The sequence below is a fragment of the Micropterus dolomieu genome, linkage group LG17 (genome assembly GCF_021292245.1).
Source record: "Micropterus dolomieu isolate WLL.071019.BEF.003 ecotype Adirondacks linkage group LG17, ASM2129224v1, whole genome shotgun sequence".
NCBI classification, from domain to species: domain Eukaryota; kingdom Metazoa; phylum Chordata; class Actinopteri; order Centrarchiformes; family Centrarchidae; genus Micropterus; species Micropterus dolomieu.
Window position 1 is genome coordinate 588409 of NC_060166.1, and position 17788 is coordinate 606196.

A 17788-nucleotide genomic window follows, 5' to 3' on the forward strand; every position below is an offset into this window, starting at 1 on the left:
TGGTGGGGGGGGGGGGGGGGGGGGGGGGGGGGGGGGGGGGGGGGGTTCAGAGTGTGAAGCGGGCCTCAGGGGAGGCTCAGTGAATGAAAGTGAAACAATATTACTTTACTTATTGCATTAGTTATCAAAAGGAGATCACAAAGAACAGCCTACATGTGTCAGAGATACAGTAATTTTTTGGACCTGTTTCCCCCATCAGAGTCAGAAACTAAATGCCTTAGGACAGAGCTTTTTTAAAACTATTTGGTGTAGTCAGAAGTTATGTCAAACAGCAATATTTGGCTTTTTTGGCTCAAATGTTGAGTGTCAATGGGATCAGATAATATAATCATGATCCCATAGGAATCCCTGAATTGAGCAAAACTTAGCACTTTTTCCAGAAATGGAGAGAAAATGTTTCGTCTGGCTTTATTGTGAAATCCCCTCACGTGGTGACGCCTGCTCCAGTCCGCCAGCCACCAGCCGGCTTTTTCCGGCTCTGACACGCCCCTCCCGCCTTGTGGCCGGCAGACTCCACAGCCAATCAGAACACACCATCTGTAAACATGGCGTCTGACTTCAGGTGGAGATGTGTAGCGTTCCTACTCTGCACATATTTGCTTTGTGTTTTAGCGACTGGTAGCAAAGATAATCCCAAGAAAAAGAAGGACATCCGAGACTACAATGATGCAGATATGGCACGGCTCCTGGAGCAGTGGGAGGTACTGTTACGTTAACGTGTTAGTTTTCATTAAGACATTAGCCAGCTAACTTACTAGCCGTTAGCTAAGTAAAGTATGCAGTTAAGTTAGCAATGCATCAGCAGCAGCAACATGCAACTCGGTTTAACGTTAGCCCCGTGCTTGTACTAGTATCTAACCCGATATAAATCCTGAAATAGGTGTGGTAACAGAGATTAGTATCTAACATTAGTTCACTTAATGTTACAATGTGTTAGCGTTACCTTTTCGTTTGTTCCGTTCTCCAGTAACGTTCACGGTATCGTTAACTTTCTCCATTCAAATATAAATGCTCCGTATTTGTAACGTTATAGCGCCTTTCTAGTCTTTTGGTCCACTCAAAGCGCTTTTACACTACATCTGCATTCACACACATTCATACACTGGCGGAACAGCCACCAGGGGCAATTCGGGGTTCAGTATCTTGCCCAAGGACACTTCGACATGCAGCAAGTACTCTACGATTCCCTAACAAACACAGTGTGCTTTGCAAATCCAAATCACCACTAAAAACTGAAGCGTTTTGCAAATACAGAACGTAGATCCAGCATGTCTTACAAGCACAAACCAGAAAAGTAGCAGTTTCCGTCCACGTCTGTCCAGACTGAATGCAGTGAATACTTGGAAGGAAATGAATAGAAGTTATAAAATGTATGTTTTGTCTAAATGGAAGTTATCACTATATTGATGATAGGATTCCAGTGAATATACATTCTTAAACTCATTAATGAAGTATTCTCATATGTATTGGGTAAACACATACTACTTGATGCAATGTAAAGGTTTAGATTTCACAAATGTAAATAAACCTAACTCATAAAGCATAATGCACAAATAAATGCAGAGTGATTTGTATCTGTTAATCTGGATCCCTGTCTGTGCTTCTAATTTACAATTTATCATAATTTGGAGGTCAGTTTAGCATTTTCCATTGAAAATATATTTGTTTTATATATACACCTATTTTGTCAGGGTATATAATAGTGGCATATAAATTGTCTCTCTCAATGTGTGTGTGTGTGTGTGTGTATGTGTGTGTGTATATATATATATATATATATATATATATATATATAAAAAATGAATGGACCAACCATGTATTCAGGGTCATGTGGTAGGTCAAGCGTTAACAATGCAGAGTGTGAATGCTTGGTGCATTTGTTCTTCATTGTTTCAGGCAGTATATAATAAGGCAGTATATTATATAATAATAATAATAATAATAAACCGACCACCCCCCTGTATCTGCATGAAATGGTTTGGTCCGGCCTTAGCGCACTGATCAGCGAAGGTGTTTAGTTGCAGTCAGAAGATGTGCCAGAAATACAGTGATCACAATGTTGCCTAGTAAACCAAAATCTGGTTTTCATAAAAGGAAAGACAAAGGAAAGGATGTCACTCTGTAACCCAGTTTTTCACCAAGAAAGGTGGGCAGCCTTTAGTCTGTGAGTGGTGTTAACCCAGTATTTCCCCTATATGGACATCAACAGGAGGGAATTCACATGGCAGAGCATCCGCGCAAAACTAGATGTAGGCTTATCAGGTAAAGTTTATGTAGCCTATAATTTTTACTTATAGTTTATAAGTTTAATAAGCTACAGCTGTGTAGAGCACAGAAGCTGTTGCCATGGTTACTATCCATAGAGCGTCTGCCGTTTACTTGCAGAGCGCTTGTCTCCCTGTCTGTTCTGAGAATTCTCACAGAATTCTGGTTGAATGGGTTGACATGTATCAGGGGTTTTAGATTTTCAATGTAAGATTAACTGTTGTGATGAGCTGCTTGTTAACTCAAAAATTATAAACTATTAATTAGGGCTGCAGCTAATAATTATTTTAGTAAAAGAGTATTCTGCAGTTTATTCCATTGATTGATTGGGATATCAGATCATCTCTATCTTCATATCATCTGATCATGGCTACTTGAGATCACCGGTGTTACGTTGTAGCAAGTCAGTGAAATGCCAGCATGGAAGAAACAGGCCGAAGAGAAACCGCCAGAAACAACTGTAAATGTACAGTGCAGTGTTCCTCACATAATTTCTGTGTAACTGTGGCGCTGCACTAGCGCAGCAGGGAGAAGGAGGGTGCAACTGATAACAGATATGTACAGCGTGTCAACCTCGACAATCCAGCTGTATTCTAATGTTAACATATCCGTCTCCAACATTGACAATGTTGTGTTGTGCAGATAGACTAACTTCTCAGAGTTAACTTCAATACACTAGTTTTTCTAAAAACAATTCAATTCAATTTTATTTATATAGCGCCAAATCACAACAACAGTTATCTCACAGCGCTTTTCATAAAAGAGCAGGTCTAGATCGTACTCTATGATGCTATTTACAGAAGCCCAACAATTCCCACCAAGAGCAAGCACTAGGAGACAGAGGCAAGGAAAAACTTCCTTTTAAGAGGCAGAAACCTCGAGCAGAACCATGGCTCAGGGTGGGTGGCCATCTGCCTCCACCGGTTGGGGGTGAAGGAGAGAGAGGGAGAGAGAGAGAGAGAGAGAGAGAGAGAGAGGAACAGAGAGAAAAAGAGAGGGATGTAAGGAGAGAGAGAGAGGGGAGGGAGGCAGCCTACACAATATACACACAGAGGTACAGACAGCGAAGGTGATGTTGCTATAGACTAAATGAAAAATGGTACAGATATTTATAATAGTGTTAATGGTAACAGTCGTAATTTTAATTATTATAATAACAATAATAACAATAGGACACAACAATAGTTGCAGCAGAGGGTGTCGAGCAGGAACACGGGGGCAGCAGGTGACCCGCAGCCACAGATCCAGACTCCACAGATCCAGACTCCACAGATCCAGAGCCAGAAAACCTGCAGGAAGTGATAGGAGGAGAGAGGAGAGGGACGAGAAAGCACAAGACTACCAGAAAGGGGAGAAGTTGTGTTAGTAACATGCAATAATGGGATGAGGTTGCATACAGAGGGAGAGAAAGTAGAGGAGAGAGGAGCTCAGTGCATCATGGGAAATCCCCCGGCAGTCTAGGCCTATAGCAGCATAACTAAGGGATGGTTCAGGACTCACCTGAGCCAGCCCAAACTATAAGCTTTGGAAGAAATGGAAGGTTAGATATTTAGGTCTATAGTTGGCTAAAACATCCGGATCAAGGTTGGGCTTTTTCAGAAGAGGTTTAATTACAGCTACTTTAAAGTACTGTGGTACATAGCCTGTTGATAAAGATAGATTGATCATATCTAGTATAGAGGTGCTGACTAAGGGTAAAACATCTTTAAGCAACCTAGTCGGGATGGGGTCTAAGAGGCAGGTTGATGGTTTAGATGAAGAAATTATTGAAGTTAGTTGGTAAAGATTGAGGGAAGCAAAGCAGTCTAAACATGTATCTGGTTCTACAGCTGTTTCTAAGGTTCCTGAGTTAAGAGATAAGTCTGTGCCAGTTGAGGGCAGGTCTTGGTGAATTTTGTCTCTAATAGCTAGAATTTTATCATTAAAGAAGCTCATGAAATCGTAACTACTGAGAGCTATGGGAATACTTGGCTCAATAGAGCTGCGACTCTCTGTCAGCCTGGCTACAGTGCTGAAAAGAAACCTGGGGTTGTTCCTATTTTCCTAAACAGACTGCTCCGTTTCAATGTGTTTGTGAGAGCGAGCTAGAGAGAGAGCAAGCGGAGGTGCTGAGTGAATCTGCGCTGCGCACAGCTCCATGATGAATTATGATTTTACTCATATTAAATAATATATAGTATGTGGCATTCAGCGTTAACATTGTCGCATGCTGTGTCACCACAAATCAATGAATGGCAAACACTGCAGTGTAGTGCAGATTCTAGAAACTGTTTTTATGTCGGTTTTAGTTTTGATAGTGAGTTAGTTAAAATCGGCTCATGAAAAACCAATTGCTGATCAGTCGATAAGCGATCCAGTCGCCAGTTGGAACAACCCCACTGACCTGTTTCTTCTCTGTTCCTCTTCATTTGTAACCCGCCCTGTCAAATCACAACAAAGACTCTCTGAACCGTCTCTGATTACACAGAGTAATAATCATCCATGTGAAATACAGTGTGCTGGATATATAATGTGTGTTAAACAACGCTTGATGCAAATAATTTGAATCCGTGGTTTTTAGTAATGAGTTACTTGAGGAGTTGTTTCAGCCCTGCTATTAAAACTGTAACAAGTAACTATTTTATTCTGAGCAATGTAATAGAAGACAATGTACAACGTTTGCCTCTTAAATGTAGTGAAGTAGAAGTATAAAGTACCATACAATGGATATACAAGTAGCTCAAAATGACTTTAGCTCCTTGAGTTATGCCAAGTTGAAGAGCGGTTTAAAATAATAAGGTAGAAAAGATGCTGGTTTGGCACACACTTCCAACCACATAAAGAGGGAGAAAGCAACAGCGAGACACCTGCTGTATTATCCAACTGTTTCATCTCGTCCCGGCCATAACTCACTGTACATCATTTCTTTGTTGTACAGAAGGATGATGACATTGAAGAAGGTGACCTCCCAGAGCACAAGAGGGCTCCTCCTCCTATCGATTTCTCAAAGGTGGACCCGTCCAAGCCTGAGGAGCTGCTTAAGATGTCCAAGAAGGGCAGGACTCTGATGGTTTTTGCAACAGTGTCAGGGGATCCCACTGAGAAGGAGACAGAGGAGATCACAGGCCTGTGGCAGGGCAGCCTTTTCAATGCCAACTTTGATCTTCAGAGGTAGCTGCTCATTTAACATTCACAAGAACTTTGTTGAGCTGCTTTTCAACTTGCTCTGAAATTAATGATTGTTGAAGTTTCTCTCTGTTGGACTAGCCAATTAATCAACTAATAATTTTAACACTGTCATCAACTATTAGAAATAAAATGTGCAGTAATGCATGAACGAAGCCCGATTTAAGCTTTAGGGCTTTCTTCCTGTTGGTGCTGAAGAAATATTTGGAGCATCAAACACAGAACAGTGACATCTGGGGGTTTATAAAAATTATAGCAGCTGTTCAAGACTGTAGCCAAAGCACTGACACAGTATCTAGAAAAATAAGTTTGTAATTATGCTTAACACAAATGTACCTTGTTTAATGCTATGCATACCACCAGGTCTGCAGTTTAATTCATGGGAAGTAATCACAATACACATTGCCATATTGGTGAGAAAAGTTGCAGTCACAGTAAAGGCATTTACACTGAAAATTAATATATAATAAATAATAAAGAAGATAAAGGACTATATTAAAAACTCTCTTGTTAAAACAAATTCTCTCTGGCACAACATGGTATCTAGCTCCTCATACTGTACACCAGGCTGCTGGGTGGGACAGGTTTAAAAAAAAAAACAACAAAAGACTAGGTTCAATTATTAAAAAACACTGGTACATATTATCATCAGATCCAGTAAATACCCTTAGATTTGATAGAACCACCATTGATAGTCTATCAAAGAGGACAGAATCTTGTAAAATCAAAGAAAAAAGGCTGTTAAAACTGTACAAATACAGAGGATGTGCTCAATGTAAGAATATGGTCAAAAGTAACTACCTCACTCATCTGCATACTCGGAAAAAGTGTTGATCAAAAACAACAATTGTTTAAAACACTCTTGACGGACAAACAGAGGTACCAAAAAGATAGCAAGAGCATTAACTGGATCTTCTTTTCTTAAGACTTTATTTAATGGAAAAACATGGGTATTTATTCTTTAATCTATCTATATTTGTCAGATTATAGTATGGGTGAGTATATTTTCCACACCTCTTCAAATCTTTATCCTCCAAAAAAGTATTTTCAGAGTAGCAACTGATTCAGATCCTCACACCTCATCAGCTCCTTTTATATCAGGAAACTCAACTTCTTACCAACCATTTCGGGCCCTATCTTGCACCCGGTGCAAGTGTCATTGCTAGTTTCCAACCGGCGCAGTTGTCATTTTCACATTTTATTAGCAAATGCACTTGAGGCCACCTGTGCGCTAGGGCTGTTCAGTTAACCGAATTTTAATCACAATTTTGATTTTGGCTTGCAACTGTTCTTCTTATTTTCAAAGCAAGTCACAGATTCACTTTCTATTCAGCCAACTAACTTGTGTTCATCTTCCCAAACATTGCACTTCTGTCTTTCTGCAGGTTTGTGGTGGGCTCAAACAGGGTGATCTTCATGCTGCGGGACGGCAGCATGGCCTGGGAGGTCAAAGACTTCCTCGTTGCCCAGGAACGCTGTGCGGATGTCACTGTGGAGGGACAGGTGTTCCCTGGGAAGGCTGCTCAGAAGAACGGCGCCAAATACAAGCAGCAGAATGCAGTCAACGCAAAGAAGAGCAAGAAGAAGACAGAGAGCAAGACGCCCGACTTGGCGGGGAACAGCGCCAGCCATCGGAAACAGGAGCTGTGATGGAATAACACAGAGTAGGGGACGAGTCACAGGTTCCATCTCTTCTGGCCTTAGGAGTGCTCATTCTCACAACCATTATGTGATCAATGAACTCGTAAGCAGGACCACATGAAGATGCAGTGGTTCAGAGTCAGTGGTGTGACTGAACTAATAAACCCTATTGGGTACATTTCCCTGACTGCAGAGCTGGTATCTTTTCTCCACCACTGCCTCATTGGAACAATGACAAGTACATTCTTGAAGTCATCATTCTTTGTCACAGAGTGGTAACAAGCTCTTTAAATCAGTTGTAATGTCAGTGCTGGCTGATGTCTTTACTTATTTTCTGTTTGATTGTCACCAAATGAAAATCAATAAATGCACATAGTTTTTGAAAGGTACTCAAGGAGAGGTTTGCATTAATGATATTAAACAGCTAAAACAAAATGACTTCACCAAGACGACATAAAATGGGATACAGCTTTTTCTCAGGACTGAATAAATGAATGAATGAATGGTCACTTCTGAGTATATGTTGTCCGTTTCACCAAATTTACAACATGCACGCTGGGATTTTGTCTATTGCAGTAGCACAAAGATAAATAAGTACAGATAAATAGGGAAAGCTAAGAATAAATGAGGTATATAAAACTAAAATAAGAATAAGAGGAAAATACACTGTGTGAACAATTATTAGGCAAGTATTCTGAATGACTTATTCCTATGTCCATTTTCCAACTCTAAACCGTGTAAACTTGAATGCTCACTGGAGCTAATCATTTTCAGGTGATATGTAGTTGTGTAATGAGGGAGGGTGTGGTGAAAGTGAATCACACCTTATATCAAGATGTGCACGATTAATAGGCAGCTGCATTATTTCAGGTAGAATGGTCCAAAAAAGAGATTTAACTGACACCGAAAAGTCACAAATTGTAAAATGCCTTTGAGGCTGATGCAACACTCTTGAAATAGCTAAACCTTTGAGGCAGGGCCACCGGACAATCAAACTTGCTAATAGTCACAAAAAGCTCATGGAAAAGAAAAGACAAATTAACTGCAAAAGACTCGAGTAGAATTAAAAGTGAAGCTGCCAGGAACCCATTATCCTCCAGTGCCACCATAATCCAGAACTGCAACCTACCTGGAGTGTCCAGAAGTACAAGGTGCCAAGTGCTCAGAGACACGGCCGAGGTCAGGAAGGCTGAAACACGACCACCACTGAACAAGATTCTCAAGTTGAAGCGTCAAGACTGGGCAAAGAAATACCTGAAGACAGATTTTTCAAAGGTTTTATGGACAGATGAAATGAGAGTGACTCTTGATGGACCAGATGGACGTCGCCATGTCACACCGTCATGTTTCTACAGTAGCCCAAAACAGACAAACAGCACTACGGAGCGCGTTTCGTCACCACGTTCTTCTTCTTCTTGTAGAATTCTGGCAGTGTAGACGCTCATCACTCTGTTGAATACATACATTCAAAGAAGACTTCAGAGCAATTATTTTATCCATTAGATGGTGGGTGAGAATAAAAGGCATAATATTTGTACTAAATGTTATGGTGTTTGGTTAGCTCACTTGGTAAAGCACAGGATTCACATCTAGAAGGTTGTGTGTCCCACATCAGGAGAAAATTTGTTAGTGTCTCTTCAACAAATTGATCATAAAACAACTGTTTTACATTCTCACAATTAAGCATGTGCTGTCGTGTGCGTGTTCCGTTGTTTGATTCGCATCCATCAACCTACAGACGCTTTCATTTCCCCAGTATCTCCAGGCAGAGGACATTTGGGGGAATCACGTTTTCTGAGGGCTTTTTCAAAGATGTGTCAAGCAGGCTACAGACTCTTTTAATGTCGTTCAGAATTAAGTAAAAAAGTAAAAGCTCTCAATTCAACTCGAAATATAGCATTGCTGCAAAAAAGTTTCTCGCACTTTTATTTTGTAGGCAAAACCAGTAGGCAGTTTTGGTGAGGGTCCATAATCACAGAGAGAATTAACGTGTTTCCCGAGTCAATGTTTGTACAAATTTCATCTATTATGTGGTTTATAATGGACTGTGGTGCAGAAACAGTGACAGTGTTTCACAGACTTGGCTTATTTTCCATGTTATCTGTCAGTGGCCAAGTCACAAAAACATGTGGTTTTACTGAATAATTAAGTAAATATAATTTATTAATAAATCTACCTAAAGAAACCTCATTTATTGAATGGCTACTCTCTGCTGTCTCAGAAGTGAGCATTTATTTATTTCTGTATTTATTTTCAATTGTGTTCTACAAGCCACAGCCGCCCACCAAATGCAGCTATTATAAATAATGACCTAGCCCTTTTCCTCACCTGACTTGAATCCTATTGAGATCTTGTGGGCTCTTCTCAAACATGAGATTTACAGTCAGGGAAGACAATACAATAGTATTTTATAGTATTATCTTAATAATCTTGAACAGTGTTTGGGAGGCTGTGGTTGTTACTTCAGCGAAAGTTAATAGTGAACAGATCAAGAAGCTGACAGACTCTGGATGGAAGGCTCATGGCAGTTATGGAATATATTGGTTTCTAAATATGTTTGAAAGGCCAAAAAAATGCATCTAATTGTTGGAGACAATGTCTTTTTGTGTTGTTACACTTAATCTAAAAACTGAGAATAAACAAGTCATTTGATGGAAATTACTGTGGTAATTTAGTTGCCTAATAATTCTGCACATTTATAAATTCTCCTGATAAAGACAAAACTCACTTTTTCTTAGTTAAAAATTCAGTTTCAAGCATTGTTTGTTCAATGATAAAATTAATCCTGAGGAATACAATTTGCCTAATGATGCACATAGTGTAGTATATATATAAAATGTATGTTTGTTCTGGCAGGGACAAACAGATGTGCAGACATTCAAACTGTTGATCATCATTTATTTCTGTACAAAAGTCCTCAAAGAAAGTTATGGAGCTTCATTACTTACAAGCCACATATACAACATATTCATATGGTGTACATTTAAAACAAGCCAACTACACCAAGAATCTAATGCATGTGTGCAGTGAGTGTCTGGTACAAATCTTTTAAAATGGAGCTATAATGGTTTCTTACATACAGTATACATACAGGACAGTCATAACATTACAACTCAAAAGATGTCCCTCGTAGATTTGGATCAACTGTGTATGTACAATAAATAAGTATAAAATATATATATATATATATATATCTTAGGAATCTGTGGATTTTTTAAAAACAAATTAAACATACAAAACACTAAATTACTACTGCAACCTCCGGAAAAAGTCCAGCTATTTCGGCGAAGGGAGGGGTAATCCTTTTTTATAATCGCCTGATTGAAACTAAGATTTCTCTGTCATTTTGAAATGGGGAAATTGCACATTGAAAAACTCCCTGATTTAAGTCGGTGTCTAATTTATTCTTTTAAATTGTTATGGGCTTCTTGCTGGTTCATTTCAAAAATACAGACAGATGGATCACAAACACTGATATGAATAAACACGGGGGTAAAACATCACAATATCAAGTGCTCAGAATGAAACAGAGCAAGTTAACAACCACAGGTCTGGATGCAAAACAAGGAATGTTCTTTTTTTTTTTCATCTTCTCTTTTCTCTCTTTAACAGTTTACTCAAACAATGCAGCACACCAAAACCACTTAAGTGTCACATATCACGGAGACCTGCATGGGAAGGATGTTTGGTGAGGCACGTATACATGCATTTGATTAGTTGGCTCACACTTGTGTAGTATTTGCGCCCACTGATCAGAAAGAGGCTTTGCATTTGCATCATAAATCTCGAGCAACCCGTGGCTGACATCGTGGAGGTCCATCAATGGACAATTGGCCAGTAGTTAGTAATATATAAATATCAAACACCAAGACATTGTTACTGTTTAATGATCAATATAAAAGTGAACAATCCAATATCTCAGGTTTCTTTCCTAATGTAGGGTTTTGTAATAAACTGGTGAACCTTGTCTCCTACAAACTGCAATCACACACACCCCTTTGTAACTCCCCCCTAACCCGTTTGTTTCAGTTTGTTTAGACTAGTGTGAAAGCATCAAATTAGCTGAAAAATGGTTCAGACTGCTTGAACAGCTTAAAAAGGTGAGTTTCAGTCAAACTATTTTGTCAAATTGATATTATTTGTAACTGGGCCCATGTCGTTATGGTTGTTTGGAGTCAACTGAATCGAAGTCTGAACAACCGTCATAGGCATCGTCACATGAGGCCTCAATGAAACGACCATAAGGACACACAACAAACCAAGCAGGATCCATCTCCTTGGTAATGACCCCACAGAGGTTAAATAGGTGGGACTCACTGCCAGTCTGTCAGAACTGAAGAGGCCTCTTGGATGAGAGCCGAAATGTCTTCAAGTATCTTCCAGCAAGTCCAGCTGCCCTTGATTTTAACCTTCCTTGGATAACTATGATCTGAATGACTGGAAATCTTCACAGACATAGTTTGAAGTTGTTTTGTATCTCAGTAGCATTTGGCAACAACTCAGAAGTTGTTTCTATCTCAGGCACTGAATATTTTGCAGATTTCATTCTAACTTAATATGGGTGCCATCACATTTCTGCTCATGCAAAATATTTGCATAATACTCGGTGGGAGACAAGTTAGAGTTGTTTTGTTAGCTTTGTTATAAACCTCACTATTGGTTGGAAAACCTGTCCAAGTTTTACATCTCACTGGGGAACAAGCAGGAGGGCCTCAGTGTCTGATCCCCCTGCAGAAACGTTTGAACCAATTCTTTGGACGTTGCATTACGGTGGTTACAGCCTTCCCTCTTGCAGGTAAAGTTGCCCAGTCTATTACAGGCTGGTATATAAGGATTTTAGAAAGGACTCAGTTGGGCTGGTTCAGGCATCTGATCTGTAGGTGCTTCAGGAACATCCAACAGGGAGGAGACCCCAGGAAAGACCCAGAGCATGCTGGAGGGTTTTTCGGGTCTGGGAAAGCTCTGGGATTACCAGATAGAGCTGAAGGATGTGGCTGAGGAAGGGGCATCTGTCCTACTTTACCTTATTCCAAAATGGTCATGCAATTCTCTACCTCTCATTGAGCAACTAAACCATCAACTCTCCTGTGCTATCCTATATTTGAAATGGAAAACAACCGTGTTGCATTTGGGGCAGGGGACACATACAGCAGACTGAAAGCGAAGATGTGAGTGCTGGGGTAAACAAATAGCGAAGTCCGTTAGAGGATGGACTACGGCCAATGTTAATGTTAACATGAAACTAATGTCCATGTTAGCTGGTGCACAAAACAGATTTTTTCACAGCTCAACAGTGATCATTTGCTCACCAAATCCAATGGTAACTTTAGCTGGCAAGCTCACATTATGTAACCATAACAATGATGTCTGTGACGCAATGACAATGTTCAATCATGTCCAATAATGTCTGTGGAGCAGCCACATTTCTGCAAACACCATTGGCTGGTCTAAGCCACTGTTGCACCGAGGACCTCTAATATGACTGCCAGAGGGTGTGTTATCACTTTAAAGCCCTCTGCTGATGGTGGGGGTCTTACACAGATACAGTTCATCATGGGCAGTACTGGCTCCGGGAGAGGGTCTTCCCCTCAACACACCAAATCACATCCTTTCTCACCGCCGAGCCTAGAAAAAACACCACTCGATCTTGGACCAATGGCTTGGAGCACCTCTGCAGTGCAGGCAGTGTATATGTATACATATGTACATGTGTGTCTTTGCATGTTTTTTGGGTGGGTATTATGTGTGTCAGTATCTGGAGGCTACATAGTCTCTTGGCTGTCCTCCCCACTCTGCTTTCCACTCATAACTTCATCTTGAGGACCACAGGGACAGGCAGAACCTGATGGATCTTGGCCCGGTCAGAGTCCACCTCCAGATGGACCCAGTCAGGGCGGAAGGAACCCTTGAAGCCCACAAATGCCAGCTTGTCTGCAGGGAGGCCAAATTACATTGTAAATGAAATCATCTGAGCACCAGGGTGTTTTTTAGCCATGCCCTGCCTCACGTTCACTTCCTTCCAATGTGTATATACATCATTTCTTGAAATCTTTGTCTTCAAAAAGATTGTGGGCTGTTGCATGTTCCATTTTTGACAGATATGTAGTTGTAATTTCACAAAGACAGATGGCGCAGGTTGGCTGTTTTTACAATTGTTGACCTTTTAAAATTGTAAAAATGATGATGAAATAATAATACTTAGACACTGTTGTCAGCCTGTGACATGGGGTAAAATGCAACCAATGAAGCCACAGCACCATCTAGTGCATTTTGGTTAAAAATGCTTGATGTTTTTCCAATACATTTCAAGGTATAGTATACTCATGCTCACATTTATCTCAGTACACCTTGGAACAGAAATACCTACCTTTCAATTTGATGCTTTTGTCTGCTCCAAGTCTCTCCAAGACTTTAGTCCAGGATCCTCTGGTAACCAGACGGCCCTTAGATGTAATGATGACGATGGAACTAGAGAAAGTGTGAGAGGTAGAACATCATTTTTAGCTGATAGTAGCTGTATGTGTCTTTTAAGCTTATGCATGTGTGTTATCACTGGACCCATAACATAACTTTGTAAAAATGCAATTAATTTTCTTGGAATGCAAGAAAAGACAATTCACCACAACATGGTGGCAAGTCACCAGTAAGAATCTTCATCAGAGTGGTAGTACAATGGTACATGGTTGAAGGATTTTTTAGTAGAGTTGGACAGCAAAGGAGCAGCTTCTTACCCATCTCTCAGTCCATTGACGTAATTGTGTAATTGTGCAGGGATGCCCTGTAGGATGGAGTTCCTGAAGCCTTTGCTCTCTACCACCTTACCATCATGCCCGTCAACTACTGTCAACTGCACCCCATCTTCTGGTTGGTACAGCTTCCTGCCATTCACCTGTTACAACACAACCAGCCAATCACACTACCATTCTGAGATCTATAAAATAACAGAACCAAAAACACAATGATGTCACTTACTCAGTAGAACAAACATCAAATAACACAAGTCATATATAACACCTTAGAAAAAAGAAAAAAAAGCCTATTTAGAGCGCTTTTAAAACAAACAGAAACAATTTGCTTTATTAAAATGGAGGATAGTTACTATGGATCTTGTATGTTTCTGGTTAAACATAAAAGATCTTAGTCTTTGACAAAGAGGTCTATCTCTGTAGGAATCCTTTCCATAATGTTGTCAGACACAATCAGAGCCTTTCAGTGGCAAAAACAAGCACTTTAGTGGAAGAATTATATTGCAGCCCTGTTTCACAGCTACAGACAGCAGCTCCCTCACTCAGTAATGGACCAATTTAAAAAAAATGTTGTCCCAATTAGTACCATAGACAAAAAACATGGGAAAATAGGGTCTAGATTGAAAAATAAGTTTCTCTCTGAGCAGGCGTACAATACACTTGTGTCTGAATGACACATCTACAGGAATCATTTCTGTTTGGTAACTCATAACCCAGTGGTCTAAGTCCAAGGTCAAACAAAGTGACTTACTCTACACCTACTATTCTATTGTCAATATGATACACACCTCTGTGAAAGCAAAGTCCTCTTTGATGTGGAAGAAGCGAGTGTTGTAGGACTCCAGTTTGACCTCCAGGAAGTGTTCTGGTGAGTGCTGAGAGTACCAAGCAAAGGGACAGCGTTGGAATGAAGACACAATATTTGGCATTTCAAAGAAGCAATTTGAAGTCAGTTTTTACTCGCCGCAATCACAAAGCTAAACAAATTAGATGAAATGATCACAGCTGCAAATGTCACTTTCATATAAGAAAGAAATTACATTTCTAATGATTGCTGTGGGCAATTCAGTAGCAGGAAAAATTCACAGGATGAAGCCAAGAAAAGCAGAATGTAAATAAGGATACAGTAAATGGGCATTCATTACAATGGAATGTATTTCTTAGAAATTGGGAACATTGTTTGAAACATGAGTGAAAGTAAATGTAAATTCTCCGTATTTGTATAGCGCCTTTCTAGTCTTTTCAACCACTCAAAGCACTTTTACACTACATCTGCATTCACTCACATTCATACACTGAGCCTAAAGGCTTGTGCAGACTACATGACTTTCAGCGCCGGCCGATGGCCGTGCCGTTCACACTACACAACTGACCGTCTTGTGACAGGAGTCTTGAAGTCGTTGTGGCGTTCACAATATGTGACTAATCGGTGACAGGGGGTCACACACTACACGAGCTGACAACGACTCTGTCACCCGACGCTGATAGATTTATTAACTGTTTTAAATTTTTTTGTCATTTTATTATTTTTGTATTGTACATTTTTATTGGTTCTTGTATTTCTTAATGAGATTGTTCTGATAATCTGTGTACTGTTGTTTGTTTTGTAATGTTATTTTTCATGTTAATTCTGACATGTCATAGAAAGAAAATAGCAGGCATAACTAATTACATTTGGTACATAATGCTTGAATGGGGAACTTACTGTAAATGGAACAGAGCTAGTGTTAATGTTTTTAATTACACCTGTGGCGTTTCTGCTATGGCGGTAAAAATGTCTGCAGTCTATCACTGTGTCCGTCCGAAATTCCCCCACACCCACACCCATTTTAGAGTGGATTGTAAGAAGACTATATTTCTGACTTGCTAAGATCATTTGAGCCTGTGTAGCTTGAGCTTCTCTTGTAGGGCTCTATGAATAATTCCTAAATTGGGGCAGATTAAAGGATTGCCCTTAGTATTATTTGAAAGTATCTTTGATTTTGCCATCTGACACAGTATACAGTCCTTTCATTCCCCGAGTAGTGAATCCTGAAAGATGGATGATTTTGGACACAACCTATCTATATTTGGTAAGGGTTAAAATAGTAGTGCAGAAATATAGTGGTTGATTGTTCAGTCACTCAGTAATTTAACATGTGCCTCAAACACTCCCTACTTCTAGGCACCGAATCACTCGGGCACTGATTGTGTTAAAGATTCTATAAAGACTGGTCTATCTATGACACAACGTCAAGACTGAGGTCTACGATGACTGACGGTGATGTACTTTGAATCTTTAGTACACTAGACTTACAGCTGACATGACAACAATTCTTCAGTTCAAAGTCGGGCATCACTGTTCTCATTAGGAGTGATATTTACTGATTAATAGTAAGATTTAATAGTGATAAAATCATTTTACTAAGATATCAATAAAGATGTCTCTTAAATTAAATGATCATGGCCCAGAACTACATTAGGCTTCTATTCCATGTGGCATGAAACGTTTGGAAACCTGTTTTAGAGTATTTAAATGTCAGTTAACATGGCACCAGATTGCCATTATGGGGTGTCAACAGGGGGGTGTTAAACCACTACTGGAATGCACTCACAGTGTGCTGGAACAAAAAGACATGCTGCAACTGCAGATGATGGCAGTTCACACACTATTGAACTTTAAAGGGGTTTGAGACAAACTATTTGTGACAGTCTTCCATTCTAGTTTGTTAATGATAGCCAGCCCCCCCCCCCTTCTCACCAGTCTGGCATTAGGTATCTTTCTAGGCATGGGTACGTCCACAACGGGCAGCTCAGCGTGTCTGGGGTAGGCCTGGGCCATGCAGTTGCTGGGTGGACTGCCTTTAGGGATGATAGCCGTGATCTTCACCCTCTCACAACCCTTGACAGAGCAGAAGGCATACTGTTCCTTGTCGTTATTGGCCATTACCTTCAGGAAGAGTAGGCTGCAATGCACATAGTAAAGCTTTAGACATATCTTCATCTGATGCTTAGCAATCACAGAAACAATTGACACTGACATGCAGATGTATCTTTATAAATATATGAAATGACAGTACTAAGGATGTGTAGGACCTTTTTAATCTGCTCATTTTAAGATGCTTTTGATGATTTAATTTGCTTTTTATTTCCTCCTTAGTTTGAGACAGTGAGAGATACTGATGTCGCTGCGTAATGTGGATGTTATCATTATTAGTGTGGCATCCTGTGCCTTGAGTGAATATCCATGAAGATGTCCTGACGACATCATGCCGTAATGTACGTTAAGTAGATATCTATGACGGACATGACATAAAGCAGCAGTATGCACACTCATTCATCTGAAACACATCCAATCTAAACACTTACTATTTGGTCACAGAATCACAGAATACAATGTATTGTAATTATCAGATCTTTTGTCATACTTATGAGGTAGTAAGTCAAGATAATGAGATACAATAGTCATAATTATGAGATAGGCTCTGTGTAGTCTCAAATTGCTTTTCCTTTGGTGAATGCAATGTGCTTCAGTGTATTTCTGTTTCTTCTTCTTACTGTTTTTTTTGCTCCCTCATTTGTCCCTTTTCATCTCTTTTGCTCTGTACATTTAATTGAAAATGTATTCTTAAAATCCCTTTTTCCAGATATTTAACTTATTTCCATTTTTCTAGAATAGATTGTGGTTAGAGCTTTCACACAGGATGACAATAATAAAGTTTAGAACAACTTGTCAACTGGTCTTATTTTTCAAGCTGTGGCCGTCATTCCTTTCAGTAAAGTGACATTGCAATTGACTGACTAATTACAGTGAAAATTACAGATCGTCTGACTGCTGACATAAGAATGAGTACAAATCATGATAAAAACTACAAAAATATGACAAAGTGGTAGTAAACTGGAATAATACTTTAATTTGAATATTTAAAGCTGCATTAATTGATATACTGGTCTCTTCGGGGCAGCAGAACAAGTTGACAACATAATGTATG

At 39.7% G+C, this 17788-nt stretch overlaps 2 protein-coding genes across 2 annotated transcripts in view; one reads left to right on the plus strand and one right to left on the minus strand.

Moving 5' to 3' along the window:
- Positions 1–498: 498 nt before the first annotated feature.
- Positions 499–7580, plus strand: mesd (mesoderm development LRP chaperone). The gene is made up of 3 exons (XM_046073709.1): positions 499–701; positions 5183–5415; positions 6816–7580. The coding sequence occupies exons 1-3, from the start codon at positions 546–548 to the stop codon at positions 7078–7080; spliced, it is 654 nt and encodes a 217-aa protein (XP_045929665.1). The 5' UTR covers positions 499–545; the 3' UTR covers positions 7081–7580.
- A 2372-nt stretch (positions 7581–9952) lies between these two features.
- Positions 9953–17788, minus strand: part of LOC123985987 (cell migration inducing hyaluronidase 1) — a 134934-nt gene continuing 127098 nt past the window's right edge. Inside the window, exons 16-20 of the mRNA XM_046074017.1 lie at positions 16558–16762; positions 14606–14692; positions 13803–13960; positions 13439–13539; positions 9953–13002 (exon numbers count right to left, since the gene is read on the minus strand). Coding sequence (XP_045929973.1) covers positions 12875–13002; positions 13439–13539; positions 13803–13960; positions 14606–14692; positions 16558–16762 — 679 coding nt within the window. The 3' untranslated portion in view covers positions 9953–12874. The remainder of the gene's footprint in view (positions 13003–13438; positions 13540–13802; positions 13961–14605; positions 14693–16557; positions 16763–17788) is intronic.

Coding starts and splice junctions, on each gene's coding strand:
- mesd (XM_046073709.1), top strand. CDS start 546: ATGGCGTCTGACTTCAGGTGGAGATGTGTAGCGTTCCTACTCTGCACA. Junction 702..5,182: donor GGCTCCTGGAGCAGTGGGAG/GTACTGTTACGT, acceptor TTTGTTGTACAG/AAGGATGATGACATTGAAGA. Junction 5,416..6,815: donor GCCAACTTTGATCTTCAGAG/GTAGCTGCTCAT, acceptor GTCTTTCTGCAG/GTTTGTGGTGGGCTCAAACA.